The sequence below is a fragment of the Nannobrachium achirus genome, assembly GCF_963921795.1.
Source record: "Nannobrachium achirus genome assembly, chromosome: 14".
Classification (NCBI taxonomy): domain Eukaryota; kingdom Metazoa; phylum Chordata; class Actinopteri; order Myctophiformes; family Myctophidae; genus Nannobrachium; species Nannobrachium achirus.
Window position 1 is genome coordinate 12167639 of NC_137821.1, and position 22209 is coordinate 12189847.

At 41.3% G+C, this 22209-nt stretch overlaps 1 protein-coding gene across 1 annotated transcript; it reads right to left on the bottom strand.

Moving 5' to 3' along the window:
- Nucleotides 1-1194: 1194 nt before the first annotated feature.
- Nucleotides 1195-21714, bottom strand: LOC308297813 (scavenger receptor cysteine-rich type 1 protein M130-like; the record flags this gene model as incomplete). The annotated part of the gene is made up of 9 exons (XM_080741380.1): nucleotides 21583-21714; nucleotides 20975-21180; nucleotides 18907-18988; nucleotides 17264-17428; nucleotides 15670-15978; nucleotides 14950-15072; nucleotides 14559-14678; nucleotides 1387-1710; nucleotides 1195-1265 (listed from the first exon to the last, which is right to left on the bottom strand). Exons 2-9 carry the CDS (start codon nucleotides 20999-21001, stop codon nucleotides 1195-1197), a joined length of 1221 nt encoding a protein of 406 aa, XP_080597506.1. The 5' UTR covers nucleotides 21002-21180; nucleotides 21583-21714.
- Between the last annotated feature and the right edge of the window lie 495 nt (nucleotides 21715-22209).

Here is a 22209-nt window from a genome sequence, read left to right on the forward strand (position 1 = left end):
TTTAAGACTATAGATACATTACTGTCATTATTTGCTATGGCAGTGGTTCTCAACCTTTTTAGGCCACGACCCCCAACATAATCATATTTTAACTGGGGACCCCCCCCCCACCCTGATGAGCACTTGGAGTTGTAAGAGTTGAGGCATTACATTTTGTATAAGACGGCTCTATTGTGAAAGGTTTCTGCCTCTAATATTTGACAATTTGGCCAATATTTAATTTGTCATTTAAGAGGTATTAAAAAGTCCTTAAATTGTCACTTTAGAAATGTGCTATACACTTAAAATGTATGTGGTTTGTTTACTGATGTTGAGGGAGAAAACAATGTTGCACATTAAGTTAATCATCTGGGGACCCCTTGAAAACCACTGTGCTATGGTACCTGAGGCTGAACAGACGACTTGCACTCTTTCATCGCTGTAACTAGACATCATTGTTGCACACTCCATCAGTGAAGACTCGGAACCAACACAGGAAATAGAGGAGATTATCCACACGCGTTGATCATGAGCAAAAAGGCTTGCTGTTGAAACAGCCCAGTCACAGTCCAGCTGTCGACAAACCACAGATGATATCTTCTGGTCCGAGAACGACGCTGGTCTCCACATTCCCTGGTGTTTCACTTCCAGTATACCAGTACAGTTATTGCTTCCTCCGACCAACCTGACGTTTTCGGATACTAAAATAAAAAGATAAAAAAAAGAAAAGAAAAGATAGTAAGCAGTGAAAAGGGACTGTTTGGCTCAGTTGCGCAAGTAAAAGACAAACTTTACCTTTGTATTGTTGTTCCATAATTAGTATTATTACACTATAATATTCATATAGGTAATACTACAAAAGTGTATTTTGTTACCTGAGCAGGTGAGTCCAACAGTCCTGTCAGGTGAGCAGGTGTTTCTAGTTGAGTTAGAGGTTCCACAGTCCATGAGAACAGACTCGTTGCCTTTACACTGGAACTCTTTGGTCCACATTGGAACCTTCACTTCTCCATAGAGCGCCCCCTGGAGGACTGAAGGAACCCCACAGCCTAGCTCCCTACAGGCCACCCCTGCATCCTGCTGGTCAAAGTCATCTTCACACACCGAGACCCACGACTGATTAGACTTCACCTCCACTCTGCCTGAACACAAACCAGTTCCATTCACCAACCTCATGGCCTCTAGAGAGAGAGAGAGATTAATCATTGTTAATAATTAACAAGAATCAAGAAAAAAACTGTGGCAATAATCACCATCATCGTCGTCGTCGTCGCCGTCGTCGTCATCTACAACATCAGAGTGATGGATGGATGAACAAACAGACAGACAGACAGACAGACAGACAGACAGACAGACAGACAGACAGACAGACAGGTTACTGCCATTGTTGAAGTAATTGTTTGTTACCTGAACAGGTTACGACCAGACCGTACTGGTATCTGTTAGAGCTCCATGCTCCACACTCCTCCAGTGAAGATTCAGATCCATCACAGGATGATATACTATCCCATACATATGGATTGGGTGACAACAACAATAATGACGATGATGATGAACTGCCTGTTGAAACTGTTGAAACAGCAGATCCACAGTCCATCTGTCTACACACTACAGATGATATCTTCATGTTCCAGCGATTCTTCCCAGCTGGTCTCCACAACCCCTGGTGTTTCACCTCCACTACACCAGTACAGTTGCTGATTCCTCCCACCAACCTGACATCATTAGACTCTGTACAAAGACAAAACAAATGGTAATCGTCCAAATGTGTAGTTGTTTTTCTTGCGAAAAGGATGAGCATGTGCACATTTTCACAGGGCATTAGTGTTGAGAAGTCTTGTTTTTTTAATGGAAAGGTTTGGCGTTTGGAGCAGAATTTGATATAGTGTAACAGGGTTAGAAATATCCTTTTATTAATTTCTACAAAATCCTCTTTCTTTGTATTGTATACTACTATAGTACTAGAGCCACCTGGTGGAAGAACAGCGCAGCTGCATGTAGTCTAGTGTCCCTTTGTGCACACTGTAGTTTGCCCCAGCTAAAGGAATAGTGTGTTTAAATAATGGGGTGGGAACAAGAGTAAACGTCAGCAATGGAGCACTAATGTAAGCATTAGTTCTTACATGGGGTCCTTGGCAGGGGTATGTACATGGGATGGTGTTTTCCTCTGGTGTTTCAGTCCGAGTGTATCAAAGGGTGCGTTCGGAAATGCGCACCGGGTGGACTGCGCGGGCGTTTATCGTGGGCTTGCCCAGGCCTTACGGCCTGGGCATAAATATAACGATTGCATTCACCACGGCTTCGTAACTCGCGCAGCGCTCCGCCGGCCGCGCGGCCCTGGCCCGCTCTTCGCGGCCACTCGCGCCTGCGGCGCTCGGGGGCGAAGAGCAGGACCAAGGTCCGCTGGCCTTCGCGCCGCTTGCAATGTCGTGGACAATAAAACGAGCGCACCCTTTGATACACTCGGACTGAATCACCAGTAGAAAACACTCTCTCGTATGTACATGGGAAGTAAGGAAAGAAACAACTGTTGGAAGTGATCACTATCCCATAATAACTGAAGTAGGGTTGACAATGGAAAAGTATGAGAATAAGGAATTGGGCGTTTAATAACGCAGATTGGGAAGAGTTTAAGAAAATAAGTGAGAAAGAAATGGAGGAAATTGATATAAAGGAGGAAGTTAACCAGCTAAATATGTCTGTGTGCAGAGCGATGGTAGAGGCAGCAGAGAAATCAATTAAGAGGAAAGAAGGGAAAAACAAAAAAAGGAACAAAAATGGTACCTTGGTGGAACAAAGAGTGTGGTGAGGCAATTAAGGCTAGAAATAAAGCATTCAGAATGTTAAAAAGAAATCATAGTCTTGAGAACCTTATTGAATATAAGAGAAGCCAAGCAAGTGTTAGAAGAAGTATCAAAAATGCAAGGAGAGCATGTTGGAGGAATTTCTGTAATTCTGTGGGAAGGGAAACAGAAGTAGGACAGATTTGGAGCATGATTAAACGAATGAATGGTATTAAGAGAGAGTATGGGTATCCAGTTTTGAAGGAGGGGGAAATAATGGCAGTGAAGGAGGAAGAAAAGGGGGAGATGCTGGCAAAGGCTTTTGTTAAAGTACATTGTTTAGGAAATATTAGTGAGGAAGGGAAAAGAGGAAGGCAAGTGACATTAGCAGAAAATGAAGGTTTAATGCAGGAGGAGGAAGACAGCGAAGATTTACTTAATAAAATGTACACAATGACAGAAATGAATCGTGCCTTAAGGAAAACAAAGATGACAGCACCAGGGAAGGATCAGATTTGCTATGTAATGATAAATAATTTAAGTGAAGCATCGAAGGAAACATTTTGGAACTATACAATAGAGTTTGGAGGGAAGGGAAATTGCCAGAGACGAGTTGGAAGGAGGCAGTTATTGTACCAATACCCAAACCAGGGAAAGATAAGTCAAACCCAGAGAATTATAGGCCTATTGCAATAACGTCTAACATATGTAAAATAATGGAGAAAATGATAAATGAAAGACTAACATATTATATGAAGAGTAAAGGATACTTATCAACATATCAAAGTGGATTTAGGAAAGGAAGGAACACAATGGATCCAACCTTATGTCTGGAACATGAAATTCGGAAGGCACAGATAAACAAAGAAAGTGTAGTAGCAGTATTTTTTGACATTGAGAAAGCATATGACATGATGTGGGTAGAAGGATTACTGATTAGACTAAGGAAACTAGAGGTAAAGGGGAGAATATAAAGATGGATTAAAGATTTTTTTAATAGGGAGGTCTATACAGGTGAGAGTGGGAAAGAGCTTATCAGGTAAATTTAAAATAGAAAATGGGACCCCACAAGGAAGTATAATTAGTCCACTATTATTTTCGATTATGATAAACGATGTGTTTAAAGGAATAGAGAGGGGTATGGGCTTCTCATTGTTTGCAGATGATGGGGCAATTTGGAAGAGGGGAAGAAATGTCCAATTTATAGTAAAGAAGTTACAGGAAGCGATTAATAAAGTCGAAGAGTGGTCATATAGATGGGGTTTTAAGTTTTCAGTAGGAAAGACAAAAACAATGTTCTTTACTAGGAAAAGAATTGGAGATGAGGTTAAATTAAAAATATACAAACAAGAACTGGAAAGAGTCAAGCAGTTTAAGTTATTAGGAATATGGTTTGAAGAAAGATTAACATGGAACATACACATCAAGAAAGTTCGAAATATAATGAGGTGCCTAGTTGGAAAGGAATGGGGGGCAGATAGAATGGCGTTAAAGGCCATTTATAATTGATTAATTAGGGCCATAATAGATTATGGGAGTGTTGTGTATGGTGCAGCAGCAGAAACACACCTGAAGAAATTAGTTAATATTCAATACCAGGCGTTGAGACTATGTACAGGAGCCTTTAAATCGACACCTACAGCAGCGTTACAGGTGGAGATGGGGGTCATGCCCATAGATTTGAGAAGACTGCAGTTGTCAATCAATTATTGGGTAAATTTAAAGGGTCATAAGGAGGACCATCCAGCAAAAGAGATATTAAAGCCTAGCTGGGAAAAGGAAAAAAGGAAATAAATAACTTTGGATGGACAGCAAGGAAAAGAGCAGAAGAAATAGGAATTGAGAAACTGGAGTTTAGTCCAACAGTGCCAATGCCAGCAGTGCCACCCTGGATTTTACCAGATGCAACCAGTTGACTTCGGTATATTGGAAAGGAGAAGGAAGGAAAAGGAATTTGTATGTAATGCGCAGAGTGTCCAAGAGCATATGGGTTTTGGGTTACAGAATTTCAGGTGAGGGTGGGTAAAAGGATTATTGATGAGGTGTCGGTGTATAAAGCTGAAATGGTAGCAATTTTACTAGCAATACAGTGGATAGAGGAGATTAGACCTCTGAGTGCGGTAATATGCTCAGACTCAAGTTCAGCTTTACAGAGTATGCAGTATAATAAATCTGAAAGTAGACCAGATATACTAATAGAAATTCAACAGGGATTATACCGAATAATGATGATGGGCATAACGGTGGTGTTGGGTGCCAGCGCACATTGGAGTAAGAGGGAATGAGGAGGCAGATAAAATAGCAAAGGAGTCCACACAGTGTGTAGATGTAACAATGAAAGTTAATATTAGCAAGATGGAGGGTAAGAATATTGTAAAAAGAAGGATGAAAGAAAGATGGCAAAAGAGGTGGGAGGAGGAAAGGAAGGGAAGATGGTTTTATAACATTCAGAGGGGAGTAGGAGAAGTGAAGGGAGCAGGAAGGAACAGAAGAGAGGAGAGGATAATAACACGGTTAAGACTAGGACACACAGGTTTAAATGGAAATTTACACATGATAGGGAAACATGACACAGGACAATGTGATCATTGTGGAGAAGAGGAAACAGTGGAGCATGTGATGATGGAGTGCAGGGAATACGTAGTGGAAAGAAGTCAGTTAAAAGAGAAATTAGCAGAAATTAAAGAGAGATATGAATTAGTAGATATATTAAGGAAGATTTCAGGAAATAAGTGTTATAAGTATATATTAGACTAGTATCTTAGGGAAACAAATTTAATTGGGAAAATTTCTTTTTTTTTTACGTTTGTTGTATTACAGTAATATAAGTATCAGTATATGGGTGACTCAGGACTCCAATCACACGTAGGGAAAAGTAAAAAGGAAATAAAGAGTTAAGTAGGTGGCGGTAATGCACAAGTATGTTTGCCAACCGCCAATAAACCCGAATAGAAGAAGAAGACGTTTGCCCCAGCAAAGGAAGTGAATCCTTGCTGCAGGTAGAGGCAAGCCCCCAGAACGGCTTGTAAATATTGAAGCAGCCGCCCTACTGGCCAAAGCTGGAATTTCAGGCGGGGTGAAACATACATGCACGAGCATAAGAGCGCGGCGCTGGGGTCTACAATAGGGTTCAATGGACGTCGACGTCGTTCGTGACGTCATTCGTGACGTTTGGCTCCACTGCGTAGTGGAGCCATTCCCCAGAATGCACCTGGATTAGCTACATGCTAGCACGTAGCCGTTGCTTCAAAACGCCACTGAGCACTTGCATTGAAATGATAGTGGGGGCGGGGCTCGTCCGCTCTCTATTTTATATATACTCTATGGGTAGAGGAGAGAGTGTTTTCTACTGGTGATTCAGTCCGAGTGTATCAAAGGGTGCGCTCGTTTTATTGTCCACGACATTGCAAGCGGCGCGAAGGCCAGCGGACCTTGCTGGCCTTCGCCTGCGGCGCTCGGGGGCGAAGAGCGGGCCGCGCCGCGCGAGTTACGAAGCCGTGGTGAATGCAATCGTTATATTTATGCCAAGGCCGTAAGGCCTGGGCAAGCCCACGATAAACGCCCGCGCAGTCCACCCGGTGCGCATTTCCGAACGCACCCTTTGATACACTCGGACTGAAACACCAGAGGAAAACACCATCCCGCAGGTAGAGCGCATGAGAACTTGGGTGCAAACTTTAAATATATATTTTATGCTTTATATTAATCATTTGCACTCTTTGTTACAGATTGTTGTTTGTGTACATGCTGCTGCTGTGCTGTTTGTTTGTTTGTTTGTTTGTTTATTTCACTTACAAAATATTTAAAATACTTTTACAAAGATTTTAGCAAATGTGAAGGAGATGCCTAAAAACCCTCCAGGGGCTTGAGAAGTGGCATTCTCCAAAAATATTTACATTCAAACAGTAAAATTACATCAAGGTAGAATATTGTATCCATTATAAATAAAACAATAGACATGTCCTACAGATTGCTTAACAAAACAGAGAAAACAGAATAAAAAGAACAGAAATGAAGCAAAATCATTTCAACAATCCACAGCCTGAGACACACAAAAGATCAACCTCTAAGGAAAATAATGAATAGACCCAGATTCGTTTAGCAGACCATATGGAAAGTATATACTGGTTAAAAGAAGAGATTTAAGAGCCTTCTTAAATAGCTGAGAAGACAGCTCCCATAGATATGATGGCAGAGAATTGTATATTTTAGACCCTCTGAATCCTATATTAAACTGAGTTTGAGACGTTCGGGCTGCTGGTGGTCTAAGGTCATTTGCGCCACGTGTTGGATAATTATGGACCTGAGAATTACGCCCAAATATATTATGAAAGAATGAGGGAAGGGTTTTCCCCAATGAGCCATGAACAAATAGACCAATTTGAAGATGGTTCACTTGATAAACACTGAGAACACCTAATTGACTAAACAAAGGTTGAGAAGAATGTCTTGGATGAACACAAGTTATTGTTCTAAGAGCTCGTTTCTGAAGTCGGTATATAGGCTCAAGTTTGGTCTGATGAGTACTAGCCCAAACTATATTGCAATAATTAATATACGGATAAATCATAGTATAATATAACATAGTGGCTACCTCAGAGTTGATCAAATGACGGGTTTTACGTAGTATACCAATACTCTTAGCCATTTTTGTAGATATAGCCATAATATGTGATTTCCAGGACAGTGACTCGTCAATCATAATGCCAAGGAATCGTGTGGAACACACATTGGTTATAGGGATGTTATCAATATATATTTTTGATGATTTGTCAAAGATATGTGGTTTAAGCCCAAAACATATGAAGTTAGTTTTTTTAATGTTGAGTGATAATTTATTACACTGAAACCAGATGGACAGCTTACCAAGTTCTTCATTTAGGACCTTTATAATGGTGTCAGGATCTTTATGAGAGTAGAGGACGCTTGTGTCATCTGCAAATAAGATTTTCGACAGTTTATCCGAGACATTTGAAAGGTCATTAATATATATCAAAAATAACAAAGGCCCAAGAGTTGATCCTTGGGGGACTCCGGATAGCATATGAAGAGGAGGAGAATTGGTTCCATTGTATGATACAAACTGCTGTCTGTCTTGAAGATAACTCTTGAACCAGAGGAGTGCATTATTTTTTACACCAATATGATACAGTTTCTGAAGAAGAATATGGTAATTGACCGTGTCAAACGCCTTAGATAAGTCCAAAAAGATTCCTATAGTGTTTTCTGTTCTGTTTCTAGCTTTATATATTTCATTTACTAGGTGTATAAGTGGCATATATGTTGAATGTTTTTTCCTGAACCCATACTGATGTGTATATATAATATTGTATTTATTAAGATGTTCGATTAATCTATGATAAACAAGTTTTTCAAGTATTTTTGATATGGCAGGTAAAATGGAGATAGGTCTATAGTGATTGAAAATGGCTGGGTCATCATCTTTGTGAATCGGGATAATCTTTGCTATTTTTAGTTCAGAGGGAACTATTCCCTGCTCAAGTGAAAGATTGAAAATATGAGTTAGAGGATGTACAATATACTCATGAATAGTTTTCAGTAATTTAGAGTCAATATTGTCACAACCTGGAGAAGAATCCTTCAGCCCCATTAATGTCTTCCGAACCTCATCTTCTGAAACAGCTGAGAAATTAATATTATCAAGGATAGGAGAATTCATAAACTGAAGGGGATTTTGGTTGCTAGGTGGAATCTTTGAGGCCAGAGTAGGACCAACTTCTGAGAAGAATGTATTGAAATTATTGGCAATTTCTTGGGGGTCAGAAATAAGCCCCCCATCAGCCTTGAATTCTTTAGGTAATTTCTTGCTTTTGTTATTTTTGTTGAGAATACAATTAATTGTTCTCCAAAGGAGAGTCATGTTATTTTTATGTTTTGAAAGTTCTTCATTATAATAATGTTTTTTAGCTCCTCTAATAATGTGATTTAATTTGTTTCTATATTTCTTTAATTGAGCATGATTAAATGGTGTTGGACTAAGAAGGAATTTTTTGTACAGTCTATGTTTAGTATTTACGGATTTCATGATGGCTGAAGTTATCCATGGTTTGGTTGGGTTATGATGAGGTTTGGAAGACACCAATCTAAGGGGAAAACACAAGGCATAGGCCTGAGAGACACATTTTAAAAACAAAGTATAGGATTCTTGTGGGTCTACAGAATGAAGGATATCTGTCCAGGGATACTTGCTGATCACCGATTTAAATTTAGCTGTGTTTGCAACATTGAATATTCTCTTATATTTAGGAAATAAAGTCGGAGTAGACTCAATATGTTCCTTGAAAATTATTAGAAAAATTGGACAATGATCAGCAACCTCCATACACAGGACACCTGACTTACTGTTTACCCCCAACACATTTGTAAAAATATTATCTATCAGTGTGGCAGAAGTCTCTGTCACTCTGGTTGGAACTGAAATCATAGGATGGAAATAATATGAGTACATTGTATCAATAAATTCCTTAACTTGATTATTATTCATGTAGTTAGTAATGTTAATATTTAGATCACCCATTAAATAACATTTTTTACCTTCTTTAGAAATAATGTCAAGAACCTTTGCTAAATCACTATTGAAATCAGGCAGGTTGGAACTAGGTGGTCTATAGATACATGCAATAATGGACTGGCTAGTTTCAACAAACACAGCTTCAGCTGAAGACACAAAATAGTTTTCTATGTCATGTCTTTCTTTATAGACCAGGTTAGAATTAAGATATAAAGAGACTCCTCCCCCACCTTGGTCTTCTCTGTATCTATAAATATGGTTATAGTTATTCAATTCATACAAATCAGCAATGTCAACATTCAACCTAGTTTCAGTTAGTCCAATAACTTTGAATGAGAAATCAAGTTTGGACAGACAAAGGGCTAAATTGCCATTATTTGCATTCAGGCTGCGAACATTGCAGTGAAAGATGGAAAAATCACTATTCATGTTTTGGTGCGCAACAAAGGATTTAAATTCCTTCTCAGAGTAGTAATCAGATATTCTAATCGAACCTTGTTTGAGCTGAGAAAAACAGTTTGTGTCAGGGTCAGTATTATATAAAATGTTCGATGTCATGATAACCTGTTAGGGAGAAAAAATATGTTAAAAAATAAAAATAAAACAATAATATTGGGATACATAGATTCAGTCCTGCTGTGGCTTTCGTGGTTTGATTACCAGCCGGTCATAATTAATGACCGCATAGTTTCCACTTTCTCTGGCTTGTTTCATTGCAGGAATGAGGTCTGCTCTCTTCTTCCTTATCAGATCAGAGAAGTCCTCATTTACGTAGATTGAAGTGTTCTTAAGATGGGCTCTCGCTTTGGCCATAATGAGTTCTTTGTCTTTGTACCTTAAGAATTTCACAACAATTGGTCTTGGTTTTCCAGTGTTCTGTTTCACAGATCCAGTGCGGTGGGCTCTTTCAATTTCAATAGACTTGGAGTCAATGTCCAGTTTGTTGCTGAAGAGCTCTCTAACCTTCTGTTCACTATCCGACCAGGACTCATAGGAGTTTTCCTGTGTCAGACCATCAATAATGACATTGTTTCGTCGACTCTGGTTTTCTATATAATCGATTTTGGAAATGACGTCTTTGTTTTCATAGTTCATACTCTGAGAGGGCAGAGACTTCAGCTGTGTTTCAAATGAACCAACTTTCTTCTCAATCTCTCTCAGGTCATCAATTTGGGCTTGAGAGAACTGAAGGCTAGATTTTACCTCCTGTACCTCTTTCATGAGCCCATCGATTCTAGTAGTTGCAGATTCCATGATCATCTTGGTGAAGCTCATGAAGGTTGTTTCTTGTCTGTTGAGCATTTCCACATAGAACTCCTTCTGCTGGTCCATCATCTCTTTCATGGTCCCCACAGTGACAAAATCCTCGTCACTGGTGATGTTTCTTCTGTCGCCCCGGGGCATGATTACCCACTGGTTAGGGATGAGATGAGCTTGGTGTAATGATATCCTGGGCCTTCACAGACAGAGTGTCTTTGTCTGTGTTTCAGGCTGGTTCAGCACAGCAGATGCGTAGGCCGACGAAGGTGTATCAACCAGATATCAGGAATCACAGAAATCATCCACCACTGTTGTCTGCATGTGCTCTTTGCTTATCACTCAATTGTTGAGTAGCACTTTGAATTAAAAACTTTAAAATCTATAATGTAGAATTATAGTTAAAAATAAGTTGTGGTGCCAGGAGCCAAACACATTCAGCTGCCAAACAGGAAATTTGAAAACAGCCATTTGAAAACAGCAGATCTACAAGTTCACAATGCATTGCTGTGTTTGATGACCAGTGTCATATATTAATGTGTTCAAACCAGGTAGGCTTTGATTAATGTCAAACTTATGTTGTTATTCCAGCATTGTGGATTTGGGTGTGTTGTAAGGGATGAGGGGTTTTATTTTCTTGATAGTGTTTCATGCTCCACTTGTGAAACTTGCAAAACGTTCTGTTTAATAATATATAAATATAAAACTAGCTCTCACTGGATTAGGTGCTCTATAAGAAAGAAATGTACTAAATCAACACTATACGATCACATGTTTGTAGTTTGCCTCAGCAAAGGAAGTGAATCCTTGCTGCAGATTGTTGTGTGTGTATGCTGCTGCTGCGCTGTGTTTGATGACCAGTGCCATGTATGAATGTGTTCAAACCAGGAGCTCCAAAGTAAAGTGAACTTGAGTGAGAGCAAGTCCTGTGTGGCCGTGTCATCACTTCTGCACCATAGACACCTTCACCAAACATGCAGACAGACACTACCCGTTAGCACCTAAAAGAATGAAACATTTTCTCCAGATTGGTGCAGTGTACAGGTTGTACAGGAAGTGTGGTTTATATTTTTAGTCTTCACTTTCAGATAGAGCAGTATAGTAGAGAAATACATACGATTTAAAATCATTTGGTGTAGTAGTCTCCGATATGCAGTGGTGGTAACTAATTATTACAGCCATTTGAAAACAGCAGATCTACAAGTTCACAATGCATTGCATTTACAAAAAGATCATTTTATACATTTTGAACTTGTGAAATGGGACATTCAGCTGCATAATGAGTACTTTTGGTACTTTGAGTATTTTTATGCTGATACTGTACTTTTACTCAAGTAGGCTACATTTTGAATATGGGCTTTTAACTTTTAACACTTTTGCAGCATTTAGGTTGTTTACAGTCTGCTCACGGCCATCAAAGTAGATTACCTTTGCAAATTTATAGAAAAAATAGGCATCCATTATTTCCTATTGCGGTCTTGTGAAAAGCATTATGACTTCAGAGTAAAGTACGCTTGTAAGGCCCATAACATTCCCTGAGGATAAGAGTTAAAAGTGCTCCTAGAGGAATAGTGTAATTCATATATGATCAATTAGCCTTTCTCAAAACCCCTCCCCCTACTGAGATGATTGGACCACAGCGTAGCAAAACACTTCCCCCCGGCAAGTTGGCCCCTCCTCCCATTGGAACCCATGTTATTTAGACTTATTTCAGATGATGATTAGCAATATTAATATCAAGAAGAACATTTATATTACAATAACGCCATGGTGAAACGTTACTGCTGGGGGACCTGCAACATTGATTATACACACTAAAAACTCATGGGTCATTTCTTGACCCAAATCATGGGTCATTTGTGTTAGGTCAAATTTCGGGGTCATTTCTCAGAGCCACAACCCTTCCTTGAGTTATTGGGATATTATTTTGACCCAATTCCAGGGTTGTTCGAGTTAGATAATATTTATCTGGGGGTGACCCGTTTTTGGGGTTAGTGGTAACCCCTATACTTGGGTCAGTTGTCTAGCTTTGGGCCAATCAGGGGACAGGCACCATAAACCTGTTTGCAAAGCATGCTGGGAAAAGCATTTTTCTAGGTTTCCAGAGACATTTTCTAAGCTGTTGGGAGCTAAAAATGCTAAATATGTCATATCCATGTGTCTGTCTCGGCAAGCTGTCTGTCATATGTCTGAATTTGATTTGTCAATATTTGAGCCTAAACCCTAACCGTAAGTGCTTGGCTGCTAGCTTAGGGTTGAGCTCCCTCCCCAACAGCTTGTCTGAAAGAGAAGAACTCATAGTATAGTAATTCTGAGATTATTTTTGTGTATCTTCTCTAAATTATTCTGATTATAGTATTATCAACATTGTTGCATAATATATATTATGCACTTTTATGTTGATATTACCAATCTTTGAACAAATCATCTGAGAAGAAACCCTGAAACATTTCTGATGTTATGTTAATGACAGATAATATTGACATTGTCATTCTAAAGACCATGCATAAGTAGGTTGTATTCATTTAGCCCACTCAACCCCAAAACTTGGGTCATATTGACTACAATCTTGGGTCATTTTAAACAAATAATTTGGTTATTTATTTGACCCAATTTATGGGTCAATATTCATAACCAAATTTCTTGAGTTAAAATAACCAAACTGGGCATTGGTCCCTATTTGACCCGTGAGTTGGATCAAAAATGACCCAAGTTGAGTTGTTTTTGACCCAGCAGTTTTTAGAGTGTAGGTACCCAGAGCGTTTGAAGGGAGCGTTTTTTATTAGTTTTCCGAAGCCAGAATCTGCCTTGGCTTGTAGGCTGCAGGCTTGGACTGCAGCCTGAAGGGATCTTATCACTTGATAATGACCGCTGAGGCAGACGTTATCCCGCTTATTACATGGTTACTTAATAAATATATTAACTAGTAAGACGCCTCAGGGTGACATGCAACCTCGCCCTAAAGGGAGAGGTCGCGCCAATTCTTGGCCATCTGGCCAGTGATGTATATCGGACCAATTACCCATATATGGAGATCCCTGGCTGGTACCCATATATGGAGATCCATGTACTGTATATGGAGTAATGCTGTGAGAGCCCAAACATGCTTATAATTATTCGTTATGTGAAAGTCCAATGATGTCTATGACATCTGACATACCCTTTTATGCCCATACATGGAGATCCCTGTCTGTAGAACCAGCCGTTAGTGTGGTATGTGGCCAATGTGGCCTCCATATATGGGCATTCCCATATGAAGTCCTGTTAGATATGGGCTTAATATTGATGACAGGGAACTCCATATATGGGCATAAAAGGGATTCTATCACAGTGAAGCCAGAGTGTGATGTCAGTGCGACAAACCCATAGAACCACAGTATCAGGCGTGACAGAGATACATACAGTACAAGCTGTGGCCGTTCCCATACCTATGGTCGCAATAATTTTACCAAAAACGTAACAAAAACAGAGTATTTCCTTGTTTACAGTACTAAAATACTTGAAACAACTGCTGTGCTGGATGTCCCCCGAGCACAACATGGTCGCCAGTCTTGAGAGCAACGTTTAGTTGTAAATGGCGCTGTGTGTTTGTTTACGTGGCTCTCATGTTGGATACAGCACTATATTCATGCAGTGCAGTCTGAGTGCAGCAGGGGCTCTGAGCTGTTGATTAGCCAGCGGTCCGTTATAGAGCGGAGCGGTCATTATACAGATAAAATTCAGCGCTGATTTCTGCGGTTGACCAATCAGAATCAAGCATTCAACCAAGCCATGTAATAAAGATTTATAAGCAATCGGCATGTTAAGAAACATGTAGCCTACATTTTAAGCAGTTTATACTTTTGTTGGCTGTTGTGTAATGGAGAGTTGGTCTCATTTGTAGGCTGAGTACTACTTTGAAGCTCAACACACGCACGGCCGCACCACCAAATAAATAAATACTGTAAATAAATGAATAAATAAATAGCGATCAACCAACATGTTGAAAATCAATAAATAAAACTCACCGCAGTTGAGCTCGTCACTGTTGTCCCCACAGTCGTTGACGTCGTCACATCTCTTGGACATTGGGAGGCACACGTGGTTGTGACATCGAAACCGCCTGGTGGGCGGGCACGAGAGCTTTGCTGTGGGTAGGAAGATAAGAGAGAGAGAGACAGAGAGAGATTAGTCAGGGGATATTAACACATTGTATACTTTATTATTTTTTCTTTTGCGACGATAGGTCGCACGTTTACTATGACAAGCGTTACGGGAGCTGCTGCTACTACTGTACACACCGGCTCACTTGGGCAGGCAGCTTTGCCAGCCTTGCCTCTACAGTGGCTACACTTCCGGTGGAGAACCGGTGTACTCACCAAATTCCCCAGGATTAAATCAGGGAGGTGTTTTACTCACCACATTCCCCAGAGTTCTCATCAGAGTTGTCTCCACAGTCGTCCTTCCCGTCGCACTTATAGGCCAGGGGCTTGCACAGGGTGTTGTTACACCTGAAGTGATTCGGGCGGCAGGTATGACCCACTGACGAACAGACGGGGAGAGACAGGAGGTGACAAAGGACATAGAAGGACATAGAAGGACATAGCGGTTTATCAATCACTGGATCACATTTTTTAAATATACAGAAATGTATCCCAGGGGTCTTCAACAGGGGGTCCGGAACCCATAGGGGGTCCCCAGAGTTACTACAAGGGGTCCTCCAAATCTTTGAGTGATAGAAACTCTTTTTCTCCTTTTTTTCCTTTTTTAACCACTTGAACCCTAGCGTCCATATTCTGAGAACTTTAGCCAAAAATAGCTGATCTACAAGCTCGCAGCGCAAGGCGTTGTGAGCTTGTAGATCGGCTATTTTTGGCAAAGAGCTTTGGTGTAGAGTGAAATGTCAAGTTTATTAACCCTTGATGGTTCAAGTGGTTAAATATCTGAAAACACATATTTACATGAATCCAAAATACTCTGACGATTGTGCTGCCAAGCGATGAAACCATATGGAATCTATGGAGAGGTTGTGGGGGTCCCTGCGTCATCTCTCTCTCAAATAAGGGGTCCTTGTCCTGAAAACGTTGAAGACCCCTGATGTAGCCTATTTGAGATGAGAGATATGACATCCATTCTTACCTGTGCAGATCACACCAGCATCCTCGTCGTGACCACAGTCGTGCACACCAAATCCACCGTGTGAGCACTGAGTGAGAGACCTTTCACTTCCAGAACAACGCACATTGTCCATCCAGATTAAGCCATACCCTCGACCAAAACGGGCACCTTCAGGGGCGTCCTGTGCTCTCCCGCAGCTCAGCTCTCTGCAGACCACCTCAGCATCGTCCAGGTCCCAGCCGTCATCACAGACTGTTCCCCAGTTGTCGTTGTGATAGATCTCCACCCGGCCAGAGCACCGTCCTCTACCACCCGCCAGCCTCACTAAACCTGAACATGAAAGAAAAAAGAGAAATCACACCCAGTGTGAAGTGAGCGGTGCCTTTTATGAGTTCATTTTCATTAACCCATTAAGACCTGGAATTGTTTTATACTTTAGTTATTGAAAAAGATTGCGGATATACAAGCTCACAGCGTGGCACCGAGTGCCATGCTGTGAGATTGTAGATCTGCTATTTTTGAAAAGCAATTTGGGCAAAGCTTTGAAAATACGTATGTATTTTTAGAGCGAAAATTTGTATCTCAAATTTTGCTTCTGGGGGTCCCTGGAACTAAATATTTTGAGATGGGGGTCCGCGGCCAAATACATTTCATTTTGGGGGTCCTTGACATGAAAAAGTTTAAGCACCACTGACATAGAAACATATAGGCTATAGGCTTTTCAGAAACCTGCTGATTTTAGATAGTATTTTTTACACACCATTATAATCTTATTTTGATCACAAGACCGAATGTCAAGTCTCCAAGTTTTCTTCAGAATATCTATGATAATGATTTACTGTGACACTATGGCATATTAGGAGTCCAACTTGCACGGAGCCCCTTAAGTGTACTACAGGGATCCCCAATTAGTTTTCCCAAAGGGCCGAATTATGTCTAGGGTACCAAGCCGAGGGCCACAACATTGCAGGGGGCGACGGTGGTGTTCCCACTACTCCAGCGACAGTTTTCGTCGTTGTCAGGTGAAAATCTTGTATGTCCAAAACCGTTCGTTTTGAATTTATCATATTAAAAATGATTTAAACTAGTGAAAACAGCCGATCTACAAGCACACAACGCCTCGCGGTGCGAGGCGTTGTGTGCTTGTAGATCGGCTGTTTTCACTACTTTTGTGCAACGGCCTTGTATGATTTGCGAAAGAACACACAAATTTGGAGATACGAGATTTCCAGCCAACAACGACGATATACTAGTGTTGTTGGTGCTCTTATACCACCATGATTACTGGGGTTGGTGGGGGCCAGACAGTAGCCCCTCGCGGGCCGCAAATGGCCCGCGGGCCGCCTATTGGACCAGTAAGGGTCCATTTGGTTCTACCCGTAAGGGTCCATTCAGGTCCATCCAGCTCGTTGTGTGTTTCTGGTAATATTATTGTCCACTCGTTTTATATGTCTGTGGCAAAAATTGAATTTTGACAAACTTGCACCACAAGACATCATGGCGTTGAATTGACCCCTGAGCTCTGAGGGACGGACATATGGACGTACATACCGTACACACAAAGCCAGATGTAGGAGCGGTTAGCAGCCCTCAAAAAGAACAGGGGTAGGTGTACCTGTAGATGGTGCAGGTGTTGTAGATGGTGCAGATGGTGTGGATGGTGCAGGTGGTGCAGATGGTGAAGCAGATGGAGTAGATGGTGTGGATGGGACGTCCTGGGATGAGTTGGCCAGTGAGCGGTTCCATAGGGGCTGGAGTTGTGGCCCAGTTCCCCTGCACACTGGCCATGGAGAGAGAAAACAAAACGATATGAGCCCTACCGCTCATAGACAGTTCTTCATTAAACAGGCACATGTCGTGCACACATAGACATCAAAGGGCGGGCATGAGCCCCTGCCCTTTTATCCGTCTGTATAAAAAGAAGTGCCCTCTCCAGATCATGAATGCAGTTTTTACTATGGTGAAGGAAATGCTAAGAAGGCAGCATTCAAGAGAATTGCCTTGTCCAAACTCTCCAATGCAGCATATCCTATGTTGAAAGAATAAGAATTGCCCTCTCCGTGTAATTCAGTGTGGTATAAAGCATTGAAAGTACTGACCTCCGAGCTTGGAGTTCTGCTATTTTAGGTATTTTCAACATTCTCTGCACGTCCCTGCCTTTAAACACAGAGGTTCTTTACTCTGGAACACACACATACTTATTGCCAACTCCTCATCTTCACTCAGTAACTTTAAACACAGAGGTTCTTTACTCTGGAACACACACATACTTATTGCCAACTCCTCATCTTCACTCAGTAACTTTAAACACAGAGGTTCTTTACTCTGGAACACACACATACTTATTGCCAACTCCTCATCTTCACTCAGTAACTTTAAACACAGAGGTTCTTTACTCTGGAACACACACATACTTATTGCCAACTCCTCATCTTCACTCAGTAACTTTAAACACAGAGGTTCTTTACTCTGGAACACACACATACTTATTGCCAACTCCTCATCTTCACTCAGTAACTTTAAACTTTGAGGGCCAGCCTAATTTAGTTTATGATTTATAAATTTATATATACGGTAACAAAACAAACACCGCAAATCATGAACACCACATGCAGTTTCTTTGCAATTTGCCACGCACATTCCCACCACAACACATAGGCATACATGCCACTTAAAATCTACCTGCACCTAGGCCTCTTCTAGCGCCACCAGGTGGCCGATTTTTGCAAAACACATATTTTGCCCTGCCCCTACTGACTTTGCACACAAATCACGCAAAGCGGTACACAGTATCTCTAAACTCAAAGTCTATATACAGTAGGCCTGATGTGCTTACTGTATGCTTTGTAATACTATTTTAAATCTACTTACAGGCCAATTTGGATATATGTCACAGAAACAAAACCCCTGCTTTAGAAGCCAATGGAATATGATATAGGCCTATCTCACAGATACTTCTTGATCACATGACTATAGAAATAATGTGTTCGGATTGGCATGATGAGCTTTGGACAAAATGTGTTCAGATTTGCATGAGCTGTAGACAAAATTAAGGATTAATATAAAAAAGAAAAAGTTTGCCTTCTGTTGGTGCTATAAGAGACTAGTGTGAGTTCCAACAGTGCCGCACGCACGCACACACATGGACGGACAGACGGATGGGCGGGCAGACAGGGGCGAAAATATAGTCTCCGGACGAATTTGTACAGACAAAACAACCAATCACGCTCTAAAAACATTCATTTGAAAGAGTCTTACCGTTTGGTGAAAGAGTGAGTCCAAGGATGAGTATGATGATGTTGAGATGCATTGTGTTGGACAGAGAGTTCCAAATGACACACTGGGAAGAACACTTACAGCGTTAAATATGTCTGTGAAGCAGGGACGTGCAGAGAATGTTAGAGAGGCAGGGGCTGACATTTTTAATAGGGCCTTTTGATGAAAATCGCGAAAATAGCAGACCTCCAAGCGCAGTCGCAGCTTGATTTCCACACAGAGAGGGCACTTATTTCAACATGAGATGCTGCTTTCAAGTTCAGGAGAGTTTGGACAAGGCAATTCAATTGAATGGTGCCTTCAGGTATGGCATGGAAAGAGGGCATTTACATTTCTTTCACCATAGTAAAAACGGCATTCATGGTCTTGAGAGGGCACTTGTGACTTTTTACAGGCGGATAAAAGGGCAGGGGCTCAAGCCCCCTTCGATGTCTATGTGTGCACTTGCCTGCTAGTTGATGATGACTCCTGGGAACTGTGATAAAACTATTAGACTATATAATGTAGACAAAACATTACTGGGACAGTTGGAGGATAAATGCACTGTTGTGACTCACTGGTTTTGTAATACAAATCAAGGCCGTCTGCGCAATCATCAACAGCAGTCTTCACGCACGCACGCACACACACACACACACACACACACACACACACACACACACACACACACACACACAAAATGTTCCCCATTTGCAGGCTTTGCTTGGTTGTTGAATGAAAGCAGTTTACTATGTCAGAGTGAAAGCAGTGTTGTTCAGTGTGTGTGTGTGTGTGTGTGTGTGTGTGTGTGTGTGTGTGTGTGTGTGTGTGTGTGTGTGTGTGTGTGTGTGTGTGTGTGTGTGTGTGTGCGTGCGTGCGTGCGTGCGTGCGTGCGTGCGTACACAGTTAACCACTAATACACTCCCCATTCTCAGAAACAACAAACAATAGGAATGCAGTCTTTCTAAGAAACTAAGGGAACATGCATACACATACAGTACATACTGCATCTATGGCAGCAGATCACAATGAAACATGTTATTATGATGGGTGTACTCTGCTGAGACATTGTTGATTGTCTTTACAATCACACATAGTTGTTTGCTTTCGTCCGTCTGCCTGCCCACCCTTGGGCGTATCCTTTTAGTTGACCTTGTACCAGTTAACTGTACTGTCATGAAACTGTACCTTTTCCTATGCAAACTTCTAATAAATTCTTCAATCAATTAATCAAAAGGACAGAGAGATAGAGAGCTCCTCATATGGGCATAAAAGGGATACAAGCAGACAGACAGACAGACAGACAGATACAGAGATCTCCATATACTGTATGGGCATGAAAGGGACACGGGTGTCTGTGTATTAGGGCATTCACGAATAGTCATTTTTAGTATTCGAATTATTCGACCTCAAAGTATTCGAATAGTCGAATATTCGACAGGACTGGCCAAACTGTCAAATATTAAGTAAGCAAGAGGCGAACATTGTGAAAATAGCCGATCTGCATGCTCACAACGCCTCGCTATTTTCACAATATTTATCTGTGGAACCGAGTCACATTAAATGTAATACCTACAATTCCAAGTGCTTGTCAGGGTGGGGGTCCCCAGTTCAAATATGTTTATTTTGGGGGTCACGGCCTAAAAAGGGTTGAGAACCCCTGGTATAGAGCATTAACAAATTCATCCACCAGGTGCATTGACAACTCATTCTTATGACTTCCTATCTAGCCAAGCTTTCTAAACTATATATTTTTCAAAGAGAAAACAATAAAAAAAAAGGGAAAAAAAGCGAATATTCGACTTCGGTGAACAACGTCGAATAGTGACTTTAATATTTGAATATTCGAATATTTGGTGAATGCCCTGTATGTGACTGTTTGTGTCCCTTCTATGCCCATACACGGCCCACACATTTAGAGTTTGGGCTGCACATGGCTCGACAAGGCTTACTTAGTCTAGGTGTGTGTACATACATACATATACAGTAAGTCTGTCATAGGTTTGGTTTTTCTGTTTGACAAACATAGCAGGCTGAGCTGAACCCATGCACATCCGGTACTGTAACTTACCCAGGCTGTAGAAGCTGAGGGCACCATAATCGAAGAAGAAGCAAATGTGGCGCGCACGTGGCGACATGGTGCTGAAGGTGTGGGCACAGCTAGAGGCCAGCGGGTACGTGCAACAGGCCAGGAGGAAGACCAGGAAGGGCCAGGTGAAGGAGTCCTGCCATGCCGCTTGCATCAGTACCACTGTTATCAGCTTCCATAAGAAGTACCTGAAAGGAAATATCAATCCATCAATCAATCAGAAATGTATATCATTTGTTGTACATCACATGGCAAAGATAACAGATCGTAGGGCTGTCACAATTATTACATAATCGTCTAATCGTGATTATTTGACATAATCGTGATTATTTTCCATAATCGTCATAATCGTTTCCATGTTGAAAAATTATCATATATTTCTTTTTAAGTAAAAAATAGTGGAAATAGCAGATCTACAAGCTCACAACATCGCGACGCGTTGTGAGCTTGTAGATCGGCTATTTTTTTCTTCTCTGAGGTGGTACTTGGTGTAAAAGGGTTGAGAACCACTGGCTTAGTTCATTTAGAATATTATAACTAAATACAATCTTTGTGACAAAGCATTACAACATTATTTTCATTCCTCTCACCCTCAGTGCCGTCTGGTTCTGCCTGTTCCTCGCGCTGCTTCTGTTTGAAGTTCATGACACCATGGTGCATCACCTCCTCTCCTCTCCTCTCCTCCTCTCCTCACGAGGCACGTTGACCCACGTCTTGTGTCCAAATGTACACAGCGTCGTCTCATGTTGTCCCAAGTTGTTTAAAGAGCAATTGAACAGAGCAATGTGACATCTATATATATACATCCCTTGACATAGTTTGAAGCAACACTCAACTCATGCGTCTGCTCCCTATGGTCTGCTCCTAGGTAAACAGAGAAGGAGAGAGAACACTTCCTTGTCAGGTGATTGGGGAGAGCCAACCGGCTGCCAGGAGAATGTATCCCATGGGCTGGGGGGCCATGGCTGGCTTGATTGGTTACGTGGTTTGGGTTTTCTAGCGTAGCTGCCATGGCAGCTAGTGTCAATTAAGGGAGATAGGTTCTGTATGTCAGAGAAAGCAAAGATGAGCCGCCGGCCTGCGGCCGCCGGCTCATCTTTGCTTTCTCTGACACATGTTGATGATGATGATGATGATGATGATGATGATGATGATGATGATGAAGATGATCATCATCATCATCATCATCACCAACCCCGGATTGAATGCACCGACCC